This window comes from Bombus terrestris, chromosome 6, assembly GCF_910591885.1.
Source record: "Bombus terrestris chromosome 6, iyBomTerr1.2, whole genome shotgun sequence".
NCBI lineage: Eukaryota > Metazoa > Arthropoda > Insecta > Hymenoptera > Apidae > Bombus > Bombus terrestris.
In genome coordinates, this window is record NC_063274.1 from 2,109,334 (window position 1) to 2,128,470 (window position 19,137).

Genomic DNA, 19,137 nt, shown 5'->3' on the forward strand with positions numbered 1-19,137 from the left:
GCACTAACTGTGGTCCAAAAAATTGAATTGAATTTGGAAATTTATACTGAATTAAATTTGAACTTGATTTATACCGAATTAAAAAATATCAAACATTAAATATTATATATTCCTGTTTCAGGTCGTGATTCGGTGATTGTATGGTACGATTACAAAGCTTCCAGCAACAGTGGCAGTTGTAAACAGTATTTTTCGTGGTACCCTCGGTACGATCGAGGAGTACACGAAAACAACGTCTAAAGAATTGTCCAACATCGAAAACGGTTTGTGCACAATGAATGAACCAGATCCCTGTCTACCACTGATTTTACCACCGAGATATAGACTTCGCGATCTCCTCCTGGGGGATTATGCTTTTAATGATGACGGCGAGCGGTGAGTAAATCTTTAATGTTGCATATTTCCTTTCAAATGTTTGTAGAACAAAATATAAATCACTGTCTAATCTCCAGATATTTAAGATATTCCTCTTTTTCTATAAGAAAGTTATATCATTTTATTAATATCATTGCATGGATTGTATCAATATGTTGTAAGTTCTTTTATAGAAGTTGGAAGAACATTAGAACGTCTGTACCAATTTCCGATGAATTATCTGTGCTCAGTAGGAAATATTCAAGTATTACTTACGTACTCGTGAATTTAAATCTTCGTGAGATATGACTCTCGTATTAATGTCTTTTGGACGAATGGACATTTATCTTAATGTAAATTCCCTTAGTCCAATATAAAAGTAAGTTTTCAGATACAGGAGAGAATAATAATTTGTTTATGTTGCAAGAGTATTCGAAAATCTCATTTTCTCAATATAATTGTAATCGTGTAACACTTTTAGTCTTTTCACTGTTATGAAAGTTGTAGCTAAGGTAGACAACATTATAAAATATTGAAATATTGAAATATTAAAACATGTTCTTTTTTATTTCATTTTCATTAGAGATAGTACGTATAAATTATGGATCTATCTATAGACACGTATAATACTTTAATCTCGCTGAATATAGTTAGTCGTTTAAGAGATTATGCTTTACTTTTCGTATGTGATTGGAGTTTTTATTAAATGTTAGATAAATTTATTAATATATAAGAGTGGTATTTTTAATTTTATACATCTCTCTTTCCATAATTTTGTGTTTCATAACCATACTTTATTTTGTTTTACTGTATTTGTAATTCAATTTTGAACTCGTTGCTGTTAGATTAGGATAGTGATTCGAATGACTTCAAATTTATAATTTTCATTGAAGCGCGAATTATACAAAATATTTCACACCAACTAGCTGTTTCTTGACTATAGATACATTGTAATTTAATACAGAATCCTCTTATATGTTACAAATAATTACTTCTATCCGTCACACCTACATCTGTATTTAATTAAACAAGATTTTGATTACCGAGAAATGTTTAAAATTAAATAAATAATGCTGACGTTGCATTCGTGCGTTTCAATATGGATATGTAAAGTGATTGTGAAGGTGTGGCTGTGTAGTAGAGAGACCTTGTACACGAGTATGAAATTCACAGGGGAAACTAATTCGTTTCACGAAAAGAAAAAAGGTTCGGAGGAAACAAATTAAATTGCCTGTTCTCTGAGTTGATGAGTTCTTTTCGTTACGAAAGAGGAGATTTGGGGTTGAAAAAGAAATGATCTCGTGTTTGAGATCACTGATTTTGTGCCTGACCCGTAATATCTTGTTTCTCAGAAATGTTCACGAAACTGACGGCACCGATATTACGTTTAGAAGGAATATTCAGTGAAAATGATTCGCTGACATTTTATTTGTACGATATAAATTACCATTTTATTATATTAAGGAAAATCGAAAAACAAACATCAAAAAAGAAAGAAAAATAACTGAAATTTAAATAATACGTCAAAATCAAAATTGCAAATGAAAGCTGCGCTAATATTGTAAACAATAATGTTTAGCATTAAAAGGATTTAAATTGCAAATGAGTTAGCCTCTGAATGTGTCAGATATTTATTAAACAACATGAGCATCATGTTTCATTATACTGTGTCTGTTCTTTTAGTTCTTTTTTCTTCGATCCGGAATGTGCCCCCCCCCCCCCACGTTTATTTAATAATTCAGATTTTATAACACGAGTAAAACAGAGAGTGGGTCGTGAATTGAATGGCACAATATCTATTAGGATAGTCATCTTGAAATTTCAAAAGATGGGATAGCTCTGGAGGGGAACCAGAAATAACACTGAATTTAGAATAAATAGGATACCAAGTTTTTTTATTGGAGAATTATCATAGTTATAATACTAGAATTATTAGAATGGTAGAAATAATCAATACAGAATTTGTCATAAAAATTGTATAGTTGTATCACAGTCTTGTAGAGAGTCAAATGATTCTACAGTTATAATAATTTTAGAAAGAAGGTAAAGACTGGCACATCGTTTTATTCTTTTAGAAGAAAAATTTTTGAAAGCTACTAAGTAATTTACTTCTCATATATTGACTGATGTTTTATCGCGACATATCTTCATCACAATCGATTACTTCCTCCCCTTGGTTAGAAAGAACGTAATAGGAGATTCTATAAAAGGGTTCCTTCTTTTGACAACACGCTGTCTCGCATTTTTTACCATTTGTATTGGAATCTCGTAAAATCCTCGTACAAGGAAAAACATATGTTCGTTACAAGAAAGACGACTAGATGAAACTGGTGAAGGAAACTCCTTTGAATACTTTAATATTTTACAGCATCTGATGATTGGAACATGATCTGTTAAAAAATAAAAATAAATAGAGTTATTATATCTGTACAGTTATGTTTTTTTGCATAAAGAAAAAATAAAGAATTGGTTAGGGGATTCTATTTCTTGGATTTATATTTATTATATAATGTACATTACACTGAATCTAGCAATCTTGTAACAAAACTCTTAATATCCAGGAGACGAGAATTAGCACTTATTAAATTGTGTATAAAGTTAAGTAGATTAGACTCGAGGAAATATTTTTTATAGCATACTCACGAGAAAAAGAAATGTTTATCAGAAATAATTTCCAATGTTGCAGCAAACAAATGAAATTATTAATTTTGATAAAATCCTCAGAACAGTACCAGTTATTAAATAAATTAAATTACATTAGATTAAATTATTTATCTATTTAATTTAATTTAATAATGTGTCACAATCCTTATTAAATTTAGACTACAGGCGAGTCAGTTTGAGATTCACTCATCTATTAATTCCGGACAAAAAGCAGAGACAATTTTGCATGCTTTGGACTGCCGCTGAATCGTTTCTTTGAGCGGAAAGTCTAGTTTTTTACGCTCCAGTACCTTCTCATCCTTTAGAAGAAAGTCGGTCAGAAACGCGTTTGAAAAAAAAAAAAAAAAAGGGTATTGGTAGAATCCTATGATAACTGAGTTGAATTCAACCGAAATTACCCTCTGCAACTTCATATCTACCTATATGTATGAAACATGTATTCGATGATGAAACTTTTAGTTTGTACCTTTTTTTTATTATATCCATTCTCATATACGTATCTCCTTCCATTACGCACATATTTATTATTTCTTTTACCATTCTCTTTAATTGTACCTTGTAAATATTCGAAGAGAATCACTCATAAAATTTTTATTTGCCACGAAATCAACACTCGTTTCACTTCATCCACTTTGTACTTTGTTCACGTACCCGTTTTATCGAATTTTTACATCCAAGGAAAATGTCAAATATAGTGCCACGCCAAAATGCGTTTTATTAGCTTTATACCGCCGATGCAGTCGCGTTGATAGCTCAAAAGAAAGATTTGCTACCTTCGTGTCGGCGCACTTTCATCTTTGTGACTTGCAGTTACATCAGTTACTTGCAGCACTATCAAGCAACACTTAAATAATACATCTATTAGAGATGGATTGAAATTTGATCTTTAGATACGCGAAATTCGAATCCAGAATCTTGTAAGTATAATTCTCGAAATTATCGAAACTCGAATCTCTCAAAAGTTGTGCTTACTTAATGATACGATTGTAGAATCGTATCAATCAGAATAAGTTTAAAGAATAACCAAAATTGGATCATGTTATTAATTAAACAAAGATAGTTTCATATCGCAATATTCTCTTAAATTATTTACACAAATTACTATTAATCTGGATTTCGAGAGCTTCGATCCACAAAAGTGGCAGAAAGTTTCGAGTATCGAGAACTCCAAATTGGAAAGGTTTCGAGTGTGCCATTCCTAAAATATATACCAAAACGTGTCATTAAGTTCATGCCCCGATTCATTCGCATACGTAACTCATAAGGACGATATGCTATTTTCGTGACGGTGCATTCTCCTCTTTGTGGTTTCGAATTAACTATAAAGAGGCAGTTAACACGATTTTAGATTCATCGATGCAAATATATGCAAGGTCAGTGCCAACTAGAATCCTTGGACCATGATAAGATGGTCATAGTGTTCTTTCATCAAAGATTCGTGACAAATAGTACGAGCTTGTACAATAGTTTGATCGCATGTATGTATAAGTCCATCGAATTGAAACCAACCGAATTTTAAGATTGACGGAGTGAAGTATTGTCTTATTTCGTGATGAGGATGAGGCTGGCTCTAAGAACCACACTTGACACAATTAATATCGACCGGTCTTTCTATTTTTGTTATTTTCCGCTGTCTTTTCTCATTTGGTCAACTGCTTCGTATACGTGCTCCAAGATACACCAAAGTTTCAAACATTTCACTGGACATACGATTTCGAAACCGCTATCGGACAAAGTTTCTCAACATATTTCTTTATTGCTATGTGAAATCGATTCGTATTATGCTGAACTCTGGGGAATTTCAAATCACACAATTACATTTTTTTTTCAGAAAAGATAAGGGAACTTTGTGTTTTTTTGATGTTCGTTTTTGATATTATTATCTATACATGAAAAGCCAACAATTTGGTATCATTTTTGCAATACTTATTAGATATAATTAGAAATTATAAATAGTAATTTTCTTTTTTTCGATAGGTCTATATCAATGTATTTGAAGTTATATCCAAATTCGTGTTTATTAAATTCTGTGGTTTCCATTTTGTTTTGTATGATCATCTATCTATGTTATTTCATTACGAAAATGCTGTATTAATATTACTTGTGTTAAATACTCTTGTTGGGTACCGGATGATGTCATTACAATTAGCTGCAATGATGGAAGTTCGCACTAAAATTGCCATAAAATATTATTATGTTTCACAGTAATCATTATACCCGGTTTACTCTTCCGCACCATTGTCATGAAACATACTTATAGATGTATATTTACGAACGCTTAACTGAATAATATTTAAAGCAGAACACAATTTCGAATTGTCATAAATCACAAATACCTACAAATAGACCGCGCATGTTTATGCAAATTTGTGTTATCTTGAATATAGTTAACTATAGGAATGTAATCTAAATTGAGATATTTTTCTCCCTCTAGATATTATAACAAGTATTGAATAGGATTAAAATGAAAATAGAAAAGTAATAATTTTAATTACTATTTGAAAAACAACAGTTAAAGAAATGGAATCTAAATAGAGATTTGTTTTATTCTTTAAATGATAAAAGAACTTTACTTTGGATATTTTGTGTATTTTTTCATGTTATAGGCATTCAATATAATTTTGTACATTTAAATTTCCTATAAATGCTAAAATATTTGCAGTCTGTCTATAAATTATAAGGATTGAGAAGATATGGTAAAATGAAAGTGTGAAGGGAAAAATGGTAATCCTATTTGCTATTTGCTGCGAATGTGTCGTACAAAATATCAGTTTCGATTAGACGAGCATATCACCTTTAATACAGGCTTGACCGAAATAAGGAATAGTAATGACTATATGCCTTCAAATTCTGTTCTTTCCTCACAATTCATATAAAGCTATAATTTTCAGGTAGTCATTAATTACAAGGCAATATTGGCACCTGCAAAGTGCTTCTTAAAAAATTTACATAGAAATGGAGTTACATTCAGGAATTTATGATAGGTAGCATAAAGAATCTACATAATTACTAGAAAAATATAAATAAGGTGGCAGAACTATAATTTATAAGATGATAATAAATTGTTTAATTTCCAACGTTTCTCAAAATTAGTGTTAAATTATCTGATTTCAAAGATTTCTTAAAATTAGTGATAGATCCTTTAATCTTTAAAATTTTTTAAGGGACCACCAATCTTTAACTAACACATAAAATTTTTTCTACACCTGTTACTCATTTATACAAAGTATGTATTTAAAGTATTAATTAAAATATATATCTTTATTTTAGTTTTTTATTTTTTCGCAAATGCTATCCTAAAAATTACTACAAATGATAGAAGCATAAAAATAGTTTAATCCTTTCATTGTCCATTGAAATCAAAATATGCAGCAAAACCTGAGAGAATTTATCGTACATTGATTTTATGCATATTGCCCGTTAATTATATTGTCTGGCCAATATTATGTATTCTTTATACAGTAGATCTTAAAACAGGGAATACATTTATAAATATTTATTCATAAATTTATTTGTAAGTGCCATCAAAGGCAGCTATAAATATTAACAGTCAAACAGTTTATGAATTTAAACAGAACGATATTCCTCTATCGAAATTCTCTTTAAACTTGTGCAAACTCGTTTGAAATTTCGTTGTCAGAGAAGATCTCTAGTTAAGAATATAATAACGAATAATTACTAATTTCAAAGGCGGTTCAGTTGTAAGATGACGCGTTATTTCATTTTAACCGTTTACTCGGATATGATTTAAACTCCTTTCGCTTTTCTTGATATTTGCAATTTTCTTTGAAACACGCGTGTTCTGAGATTTACACGCAGGTGTCGATGAACTAGCTCTTTATTACCAACATGCTTTTTAATTTCTCGTTTCGATTCTCTGTTCTTCGTGAAGGAAATTCGTGATTAAAGGAGATAGTTGGAAACGAGACATCTCCTCGCCTAAATGGTCAACCTTTCGAAGTTGCAATTGTCTTTGCATCTCCGGTTGGCAGGAAATTGAAGGCACCGTCTATACTTGCCCACGTATCGTTCAACGACAATGACAAACTACAAACTCGACAAAACCGGTTGCCATGAAAACCGATATTTCGAATCTTGGTCGTGGGTGGAATCTTTCTTCCGAGAACAAATGATAGAAATATTTCTTGAAAATCTGTTTGAATCGCTGATGTCTCTACCAACATATATTGCGCGATGTTTGCATTTTGCAATCCTCTAGTGCATTCAAACAAGCTACGAAATGACCATGCGTTTGGGACATGTTTCAACATTTGGCATCGTAATATACGTATGCTTATATACGTACACTATGAAGTTTATCAAGACGTATGATTTATAATTTTTATAGCGTGTTCTTTTTAGTAATAATGATCATTTTTGTGACTATTTTCTATAGTGAAGAATATACAATATATTTATTTATTACTTCTTAATGTTAGGAAAGATTTCTATATTATATGACTGCAAAGTATACATTTTTACAATTATGATTTTATAAGTATGTTCAAACAGCACATTGAGGATAGTCTTTAATTTTTATGTATATGAAAGATGGCATAAGTAAACTTTTTGGACAGTTCAAAGAAATGATTAATGAAAGAAAGAAAAATGTTATAAATATTAGGAAAATTCAATAATTCGATTGAAAGTCAATATAGTAATGGGATATCTAGAGTAATGAATAAGGCAACATACCGTGGCGTTTATTCATCATAATCACTTCTTACAGGATAATATATTTGGTTTCCTTGATTGTAATAATGTAATGATGGAAACGCAAAATGAAAGTATAAAATATAGCTATGGTACTAGTCATGATATATTGAAAAATACCAAACAAAGCTATATGTAAGGAAATAATTATTTAATTATATCATTGTTCTAAATACTAATGATTATTAAAAATACTACGAAATGCTCAATGTCATGCTATTTTTGTTATCTAAGATTTCAGTAAAATTGCGTTTGTATTGTGTTGTGAATATTAAAAAGTTTATCAGGACTATATTGCTACTACTCTGGGTCCTGGTATGATTTAAGTTGGCAAAGTTCCTTTTTACAGTCATTTCTCCTATGAGAATACGTTCACCTTCACTTTTTTCTTGGCTGATTAAACAAAATTCACTTTCAGCTCGGAGTTATAATTTCACAGATACGAATTCATAAAGTTGTACATGCTAGAAGGGGTAGTTAGAAATTAAATTGAAATGAAGTGCGAATATGATGAAAGTACTAAAAGAGATTAAAAAGGAATATACCAAAGCCATAATTTGGAATCAATCAAATCAATAGTTGCAGTGGAAAATGGTATGATGTTAATTACAAACTTTCTTACATCGCATTAATAAATTACTTTAAATATCTAAATAATTAGGGGAAAACTTGAATTGTTACCATAAACGATTCAATCTACAGTTTTAATTTAATTCATTTTCTATTTTAATTTAAGCCATTCTATAAAATTACCTTCATAGAGAATAGATCATGAATATAGGAGACCAGGAGACCAAACGTTCGCCTTTGTTACTGTAATTACAGTTACGAATTATTAAAGTCCTTTCAGTGCAAGGGTACTTAGGAAAATTGCTTCACTCTTTTTTTAATTTTCCTACCTTAGTATGTGGGACGTAAATGTCATCTGACTTAATCCTGTGAGATTAATTAAAAGTTATCAAAATTATATTCAAGTACCTCGACAATTTTATCACGTTTTTACAATTAGATATATTATTTATTTCTAATATTCACATACATACACACACAGAGTAGATAAATTATTCATTATAAATTCTTAAATAAATGTCATGAACATATCTTCGTCTATGAAAATTTTAGCACTACATTTATTATTCTCTGCTTAAAGGAAAATTACAGTTGATAAGATAGCCAATACCCTATATTACTGTGGTATTAGTTCTGTTAATCGATGCATCTATTCATTTCCACGCGAGTTCAATTCCCTGAACTATGCAATAGAATGAAGAATACTATACCTTGTTAGTGTCGATTACTGTATAAGGGTACTCGAAAGTAAGCACAATTAATGGATTTTGAACATTTGGCAAACAGATTTGATAAATTGGATAAAAGATCCAACTGTGTTGTTGTTATAAACTCTTGCACTGCTCGTAGTGCGTTGCTATGCAATTATCGTTATAATAAATATGCAACTATTAATTCATTTTTTACATATAAAAGCTACTCGGAAAAAACATGATATTTCTATATTTGTTGATTCTCTGATTCCAAGAAATTTTGTATAGCACAACCGGAATACATAATATTATAATATTCAATATCTTTTTTAATATTCATAAATAGCACATATTTAATTAATCAGGTATTTGATATTCAAATTAAATAAAAATGTAGTTAATATGTATATGCCACTTAGCAGTGTATTCAATTTGAAAAAGGAGGCATGATTCGTCATGTCTCTTTCTCTAAAAATGAATATCAATTACTTTAAATATTTGTAATTGTTTCAGAAAACGAAAATAATGAATTAAAAAATAATTTTGTCTCTATCTATTCGTAACTCTTTGTAAATTACTCTTATGTAGGTAAAGTAGAATTTTTTGGTTCTTTAAGAATTATTCCTGATGTTTCCCGGTAAAAATCTAATGTTACTTATTTTCTGACTCTCGGAAAACACGCTTCTTTGCACGCTTTGAAACAAATTATTTGTTGGAATCTCATTGTTTTATGTTTTCGTAGACCTGTTTTTTGATAAAAATCTTCATAGACCAAAGGAGTAGATTTCTTTGAACCAAGGATCAAAGTATGCTTATGAAGAAAAACAACATCTTTCTACTTTATCGACTGCTTTTACGGAATTTATAAAGCTTTTGAGCTTGCGAGTTTTATATTTCCTACTCAGCGTTATAACGCTTCCGCTCTTCTGTAGAGTGCGCTGCTTGACATTGCTAAGTTTTTCCTAAGATAAAGACCGTGGTAACTTTTATCTTCTTTGTCTAATCATAAGTTTTTCTTATAATTTAAAAAATAATATATGATATACTGCTTTTACAGTACAAGTTACCAATATTACCAATATTAGTAAATATCTTTTTATAACAATAACAAGTTTGATATTAAAGGCGAAAGAAACTTTACAATAATTTTTTCAAATTGCAAGTTACCTGAATATTTTATTTAACGAAATATTATTTAACGGTAAAAATGGAAGTCTATAATTTTTACACTTGTTAAATTACCGTACATGTCCTCAACAGTCAACGATTTCTGATCACGAAATATTCATTTTATCCTTCCAGCGTAATATCAGATCTTAAATGACAGATTTTAGTTTAAAAAATTGTATTTCCCTTATACTTTATAAATTAACCACTTTTGTTATTGAATCAACCTTACATACATACTATCGTAACTTTATTTTAAGTCATGCGAAAGTTGAGTATCTCGAAAGGTGAACCACGTGGCGTATTGAAAGTCCGAGCTTTCCGCGTTACGTTAGCCATCAGTGCGCAGGCTTGATACGCAAGTTCAGCTTTTCCCGGCGCGAATCGATGCTGTACTCCGGTTGTCCATTCATCCCGCTGTGTTATTCCCAAATAATTTCGCTCTCACTGCGTATAACCTTCGACGTTACGAAATTTAATCAGATACGAATTTATACTGGTTCGTTTAAAACTATCGGGACGACAGTATTGGGTGAAAGTACCGTTTTAGACAACTTTTAAGAAAATCTTTAATGAAAAAATTAATTTTTTTAACGACAATCTTTAAAGAAGAAAACAGAAAAGATAAAAAAACATTTCTATCTTTTCTATCGAATTATATAACAGTGACTGTCCTTTATCATACTTTGGTAAAATGCGAAGATGATTATCCCATGTAATTTAAAGCAAAAATTACATTTTATTACTTCAGGAAGTAAAGTTTCACCCATTCATCGAGAGACACGTGTTATTTATGAAGATACTATAAAATGATCTTATGTCAATAGTCTTATGTCATACAGCACTTTTATGAGTTTCGAAGAATTCTTGATGTAACATAAATTCGAAATACAAACTCGTTCTGAAGCTCGTATTACGATCCAGCATATCATAATAACATCGATATGAGTAACACTCTGGCCCATAGATATGCTCAGGCACGATTCATTCAACCTAAACAGGATTATTTATCACAAACATCGATGCGACGTCAAAGTTGATAGGAAGGATCTCGTGTAAGTAAATGATGATGACACAAAAACGTACGTGCAGTGAAGCATCTCGTGCAGCGCAGTCGCCTTGACAACGGCGGCGCCACGTGCATGTGTGCCGTTTTGTCGGAAGCGAGATGGAGAGGAAGCCATTGAGCAGGAGAAAGCGAGTAAGTTGAGTGGACAAAGTGAGAGAGAAGCGGAATGAACGAGAGAAAGGGAGAAGGATCGTAACGTTGAAGAAGGAGGCAGGAAAAGAGTGGGGCGAATGTTGGTGATCGGAGAGGAGAGAGTAAGGGGTGGTTGAGCACGAGAGAAAACCGCTACGATGTACCGCAGTACGGGGTGGTGAGCTGCGAGCTGGCTCCTCGACAGTGAAAAACCAGTGAGCTGGAGGACAAGCTGACACAATCTACAGTGATATGTTATCGGGACTGATCCGTCTTGTCCAAGCGGTTTGCGATCCGCCATTTCCATTCACCAAAATTCTCATACGTTCCGATTCTCATGAATCGCACCAACACGAGTTTTTCATACCATTGAACGTGGTATCAAGTACAACTTCGTTATTTTACGTATCTCCCTGAGAAACTGTTCGATCTTTGTAAGAGGGAAAAATATTCTTGTCGTGTGTGTGGATGTAATTCAGACAATCTATGGGGATGTCGTAACTTTCGTGTTATGTCAAGGCCGATGCAGTATGTAACACGTCGATATGTCTCACTGGTTCGACCACGGTATCTCGATCTTAGACACTTGTCTCTGGATTTCGCTGGATGAAAATGCGCCACATTACCGCGATATTGAGAATACCGGGTGATATTTGTCAGCGGTTAAATGTTCCGTGAAATTTCCTCATGAGCCCTGATCAGCTGATTCTCCGTTTCTTCGCTAATGGCAATCGAGGCTGTGAAAATTATTAACGTTCGACGACGGTGAACGTCGATTTAATATTCATCAGTGGTTACCTTGAAAACCTTCCATACAATTTTTTCTTATACTTATAATCTCGTATCGATCAAATCCAACAATGCGCGGTTCGTTCTTGAAACGATGAATACGGAGATTGATGAAGACAGTAACGTTCCAGTGAATATTCATCGAATTGATAACTATTCGTTGTTTATGAAAGAAGGAAAATCTATATCGTGTGTTGTTTTCAAGTGTACGGTCGTTAATTATTCGTGAAGCATATGACGTTTGTGCCAACGTACATTAAGAGATTCATATTATGGGCGAAATCTGAAGGTAACATCAAAAATAATTTCGAAACACGCACAGTACTCGGCAAGCCATAACGATGCTCTTTCTAGGAGATTAGTGGGCAATATAAAGCTGATCGCTTTGCAACTTGTCGCAACATTTCTAATCAAACGCTCGTAATAGTTCCCACCATACAATCGAATGTTTCGATCAAGAACAATATGATGAAATAATATTGCAATGATCATGACCTTAGATACTGACCATCACGTGACTTCGTTTAGATCAATCAGAAGTCTGTCGTGACAAGAAGCTGCTACCTACCTATTCCTGTTGAATGGAAAGCTGGTCGTTAAAACCACAGCGATCAGTTAAATTGCCTCTGAGAACGTCGAAGCAATTTGTTTAATTATATGTTTATGATACGTTCCCTTTTGGTCGATACAACGAACAAGCATTGGCGGAAGCATTCACATTTGCACATGGATCAAAAAGAGTTATGACAATGTGTTGTACAAATAACAATGATCATTTGAATTCTCTGAAATTAGCATCACCGGGGATAATGAGAGTGTATTTATCGAATGTATCGCGTAGCTTCAGTGCATCGACTGTTAATGCAGTATTATAATGTTTATCGATACAATGGCAATAACCACGAGATTGACTGTTATTTGACATCAATTAAAAAGATGATAACTGTTGAACGAAACATTTTTCAGCAGACTTGCTACACTCGTTAAATTTTTGAAGATTATTGTTAAACATAGATGATAGAATTACTTAGAGGATACTTTTGAGATTGTTGTTGAAGTTGCTCACATTTGATAGTTACGCTAGATTGGTTAGATGGTTAATAGCTGTTGCATAGTTATGCAATATATGCGAAACGTTATTTCGCGCCTATTTTTAAACAATTTTCCTTACATTGATATCGCATTTACGTCGAGAATATACACAAATATATCGAAATATTGTAATGATTTTGATTGTAAGGCATAGAGTATATTGTAAGAGCACTGCACTTGTTAACTGGGGTCACTAGCCCTAAGAAATTTCTAAAATACGATTTTGTCGATCGATTCTAAACGAAAATTTGCATTTTTCAATCCAAGCGTAATTTCACGTTTCATTCGAACGTTCTGCGAAACGTTTAATAAAGCAATTTTCAAAGTGGATGGTTATTAATTTTCCACGCTTAATTGCCAATATTTAACGCTTAATTAATTAATTGTAAACATACATTATATAGAGGTTACATAGTTTACGCGTTCCAGGGAAGTTACGAGAAATTCAATTAACGAATTCCTCCAATTCGAAAGCATTCGGACAAACTTTTTCAGTCGGTGAACAATTTATTTGATCATTTGCACGAGAGAACGTTTTCGAGAGATAATTCCAACTTTTGTCAACGATCTGCAAAGGAAGAATAATATGTTCCTAAGGATGTAACGCTTCGCCACCGAAGGTGGCAATCATCGAGTTTGATACATCAAGCGTATCGATTAGAAATTATATTGATACCTCGAAGCGAGTACAAATTGCTTTCGAAGTGATTAAATTCATAATATAAAGAAAATTCCTAATATAAATCGTTTTAAGGAACAGGAAGAAGCAAAAGGAGGAGAGAATTGAAAAATCAAAATCAATATTCACAATATAAATTATCGTAAGGAACAGCAGAGGAAAGCAAAACGCAAAACAGGATCAAAATTAAAGAATCAAATAATTACAATATTCGATTCTATATCGTGATTTTATTAATCTACTAATCATGATGGAAAACGATTTCAAGTTGTGCGATCGGTTTGACTGTTTGAAAGTAATTCGCGACTTATTGAAATACGACGTTTGGACGCATCATATTCCCATGACGTAGTCCGCAATGTGAGAGTGGCAATTTGAGGATGATGTTATCGGAGGGACATCATAGATCGATTCGTACGCTAGTTGTACGATCACGCGCAACAAAGTGAAGCTTCCACCAGGAAAGAAGGAACATCGGGCGAACGAGTCGGCGTTCCGTCAATTGTTCGCCCTGTTTCATCAGCGTAAGCCTCGGGATCCTCTTCGAGGCCAAAACGCTGCCTCGTCGGTTCCTTTACTCGAGATGGGCGCTAGAGCATGGGACTACGAGGCACTGCCGGAACTCCATACCTCGGCGGCCGTCACACCTACTTCTACGCCGCCAAATGCACAGCAGAAGACGCATCCGCCGAGGGTCTACTTCCAGGCGGAGAATTTGGCCTCCACCAGGAGACGGAGCAGCTCAAGGTTACTCGCTCCTCAATCTTCCTGCAGGAGACGCAGCAGAAGCATGAGCGCATGGGGTGATCTGTCGAGATCGTCGTTCAAACTCGATGAGAGGTAGGTTGTTGATATTTGAAGCATGAAGCAAACCATTTGAGAAGTTCAATGAGACGATGTAAAACTTTTTTAGTCAACGAGCTTATAGTCTAGACGTGTATCGCATATGAAAGACACAAAATCATACATGGAATTTCTTATTAGCGCAAACATATAACAAACGAATGTAGATTTAAACGAGTATAAGAAATTATATAACAAATTTTTCTAACTGAGATAAATTATATAAATTTCCAGCCTTGGTAAGCCAGGGTTTAGCCAGGGTAAACCTTTAAAAAGATAGTACTTTCTCAGATTTTTCACATACTTAGTAAGTTATGTGACATTATGTTCAATAGGTTCTACTTTTATATCTTCTGAGTAACGTCCTTCCTACAATCTTCCCAGGAGGTAGGAAGTTAGGCACGTCGTAAGCATTAATGCACAACTTTTCTCCTCGGCTTATTCCTTTTACGTATTCCGTGAATTATTATAAAAGGAAACTTGCGCATTTAAAATTCCTCTGTAAAAATGAAATGGATCAACCTACTCAAAATGTACAGCTTTCTGGCTCTGCAAATTCACGCTCGGAGTAAACGCTTGAATGCATAGCTAAAACTGTTAAAAGTATCGTATGCCACGCAGAGAAAAATTTAAATATCGATAACGGATATTTTTATACTATTTCACACTTTTAAAATTGTTTCAAAAGCGAAAAAGAAGCTAACGAATTTTTCACCTACCAATACGTGTTTTGTATATCTCCTTTATTTTTATACCTATATTTTTTTATATCTCTATTGTCATGCCAGTTTCTTTTTAAAATGCAGATTTAGTAATTGATCGTTCTATTATAAAATAATATACCTTGTGGCCCTGATAGACTGTATCAGTATTAAAGTCGTTTATTAATATCAAAATCAATATCGATATAGTAGAAATAAGAAAAATATAAAACAAAAATACGTAAGCAATATTGCGATCGTCCTGTGTAAATTACTGCCTTCTAGCAAAAATAAGCTATTTACTTAACCCACTTTCAACTTATCTAGATAAATTGCGTATATGATATAAATATTAGTATCGTTATGATCAACGGCAATCATGACGAAGCAAGAAAAGAAAACTAAACAAGATGGGTATTTATACATATAGTATATACATACTATATAAGATATGAAATCTTTTAGAATCTTGATTATCCAAGTTAATTGTGATTTTTATACATTTATAGGAAATTTAATACATTATACATAGCATGAAAAAATATATAAAATATTTAGAGTACAATGTTGTAATACTTTGTAGAAACAAATCACCACTTTCTTTGAACTCTTTTTGGTGATATACAAAATGCTTGAATTTTATAACATGCATATTACATTACCATCTGGATTATTCGTTTCTCATTATAAAAGTAGCAAAACGTGCACATGAATGAAAAATATAATAAACAGAGGATAATGAAAGTTAAAACGTTCTAACAACTTTTGACAATATAACATTTATTTAACAACATTATGCAAATGGAAACTATAACGTAATGCAATAACATGGATGAAACGTCAAAATTGTAATATAGAAACTAATATATAAAAAAGTGAGAAGGAAGAAGAATTTACATAGGACTACATAGGACTAAAATGTCCCGCTTCAATAGCTTAGAGTTGTAACACGCGTTTCATCCAATTTTGCTGAATTTAACTTACATGTTGCTGCATCTACGCAAACTGCGACATTTGCTTTTCATTTTCTGCATGTTTTTGAGTGGTTGCAGATGAAACATATACACTCAATCACATTGAAATATGTCTGTTATTTTTCATTCTTTTATGTTGACGTGTGTTATATCTTTCGCTGACATTTTGTTAAACTAAACCAAAACTGGCAACTTATTTATTACCAAGTACACAATAAACATTATTCTCCTTTCTATTTATTAGCTTTTCTATCATATAAATTCGTATATACAAGATTATCTATATCGTGCGAACGAAAAAAAAGTATATTCCATTAAATAAACCAGCCGATACCTCATCCTAAAACAGCTCCTTGTATACGTTTGCTAAGCTTCGGTCTTTAATGATCAGTGGTCGTTTCAGGGACTAACGAAACGTGTTTTACTGTCAACGCATCGAAAACCAATAGCGACCCTGGTCCGGTAATATCGAGAAATGTCAATTAGGGATTTCGAAGCTTCCATTAAGCTGGAAAAAGGTCGACACACATTTCATGTAATGTCATACGGACTTAGTATCAGAATTTCTAAGGGAAATTTATTGTGTAACAGAAGTATAATGGCTTGGGATTTCTCGCCATATAGGCATTTCTTGATAATATGAATTTATATCGTTGTCGTTATTATTTTCTAAACGTAAACTCTCATTCAAAAGTTTGGATCATCCTTCGTCGTTTGAACGTACGTTTCTGTGAGAAATAAGAACATTATGGCTTTCATTTTTAAATACAGCATGTCCCGTGGTAATAATGATACGATCGGTGAGATAAATATAGAATAAAATTGTTTCATATGACAGTTTCTTTTCTTATATTACTGAATCGCCTTGTATAATTAATACATAAGCGTAATGCAACGAAAAGATAAAATTACGAATAAAATATCTTTCATAGAAGAAAGTAATTTCTTTTGAAACTAAGACACGCTCCAAATGTTTGAGCAAGAGCATGTATTTTTCAGAATTTTCGTCAGTACAAGGATGAAATAATTTAAATTTGCATCATCTTCATTTTTAACGTAACGCTATTCAAGAGCTTTGCACAACACGCTTTTCCCTTATTTCCCTTTTTAACGTTATATTCGTTAAACTAGCATCGCGCGTGAAGATATATAAATTTACTTTCAAGGAATGTTGTGAAAGTTCTTGAACGCTTGAAAGCGCTATGTGAGGTGTGTGTTTGTGTGTACTTTAAAGCTACCAGCTAACGTTGGAATTTACCATACGTAGCATAAGAAAAGGAAAAATTTTGTACGTGGAAAGTTTGGAGTATGTATTAATGTTAAAGTGCGAAACCATTCGATAATAGGAAAATTCCAATATAATCTCATACGTATATAACGAAGAATAATATTTCTTTCAACAGAAATTATATAAAAAATTTAAACAGACTTTGCACTTCTTTTCATATCTATAGTGTTTCTTTTTCCATTTATGGATCATATCTCTATAGTCTGTAAATTGTTATTCTTTTTGTAATAGTAATATTGACACGACTAGTTATGGGATATCAAACATTTAAATTCATAAATTTAGTTTAGACATTTATAAATTATAAACATTTTTTGATTTTGATATTTTATATAGATATTTTAATTTAAACCTGTTTATTAAATCCTATCATTATTGCACGAACCTTCAGAAAACACACCATTATATTACAAATTAAAACTAATCTAGAAACACGGAATAGAAAATTTGACAAATGTTCACTCCTGAAATGATTTTATATAGAAATTTTTAAAATGTATATTCAGCAGCTACAGCTTTAATTTCGTCTGAAAACCAATTTTCCTTAGCCCAGGCCTGAATTTTACGTTACCTCTTAAAAGGCTTTGGCGAAGATCCGCCTGAAACGAAAGGATCAACTCTCTTATCCTTCCCTTATTTTTGTATGTCTGCAACGTGAGACGCTTTTAGAACTTTTAAGTTCGAGTACCACTGTTTCACGCAAAGCGTGTGTATTTCGAAAGTGCACTTTGTCATATTTTTTCAGAATGAAATATTAATGGTACTTCTTTCCGAATGGCCCGGTTGCCCGCTTTGTTCCTTATCTTTTATACCAGCCAAACTGCTATAAAGTCGAGTACGGTGCCTGACAAAGTGATACACCTTTTTACGAAGTTCCTGTGACATCGCAACTTCCTTCACTAATCTTTACGTTCGTGCATCGTCAATGGACGATTTATGGATAATTATACTTTATAGGCGAGTCGAGGGAACGTTATAATTATAAATAAATGCTTCTATAAATATGCTTTAACATGATTTTTCTTTATGGAAGCTGTAACAAAACATGGACGAGGAATATCTATGAAAACATATTGAAAGACAATATGATTATCTGCCGTTATTTTAGTTGAATATCCGCTGTTATGTAGTACATTATGTGGTATCTATTAAAAGTTATTGTTTCTATATCGTATAAGATTTCCATAATACATTTACGTCGTGCATTAGAGGTGCTTTAGCTTACAAATTGCTTTATGAAGAAAATGTGAAACAGGACATCTCAGTTTTCCACGTTGGTTATTACCATAAATCCGTCCTTGTTAACGTACCTTATGATCCATGATTAACCGCGCTTTAGTAATTTTGTGGGAGTTTTAGTTGGCGGGATTAAACGTTTATTGGTAAAACACAAAGTAGTAAATTAAAGCG

General features: G+C 32.5%; 1 protein-coding gene across 2 annotated transcripts in view; it reads left to right on the top strand.

Moving 5' to 3' along the window:
* Positions 1-19,137, top strand: part of LOC100648381 (potassium channel subfamily T member 2) — a 202,365-nt gene that overhangs the window by 5,004 nt on the left and 178,224 nt on the right. Inside the window, exon 2 of one of the 2 annotated variants that reach the window (XM_048406827.1) lies at positions 122-375. In XM_048406827.1, coding sequence (XP_048262784.1) covers positions 275-375 — 101 coding nt within the window. In that variant the 5' untranslated portion in view covers positions 122-274. Of the gene's footprint in view, positions 1-121; positions 376-11,452; positions 14,762-19,137 lie in introns of those variants that run through there. The other variant, XM_048406825.1, reaches the window with a different exon arrangement.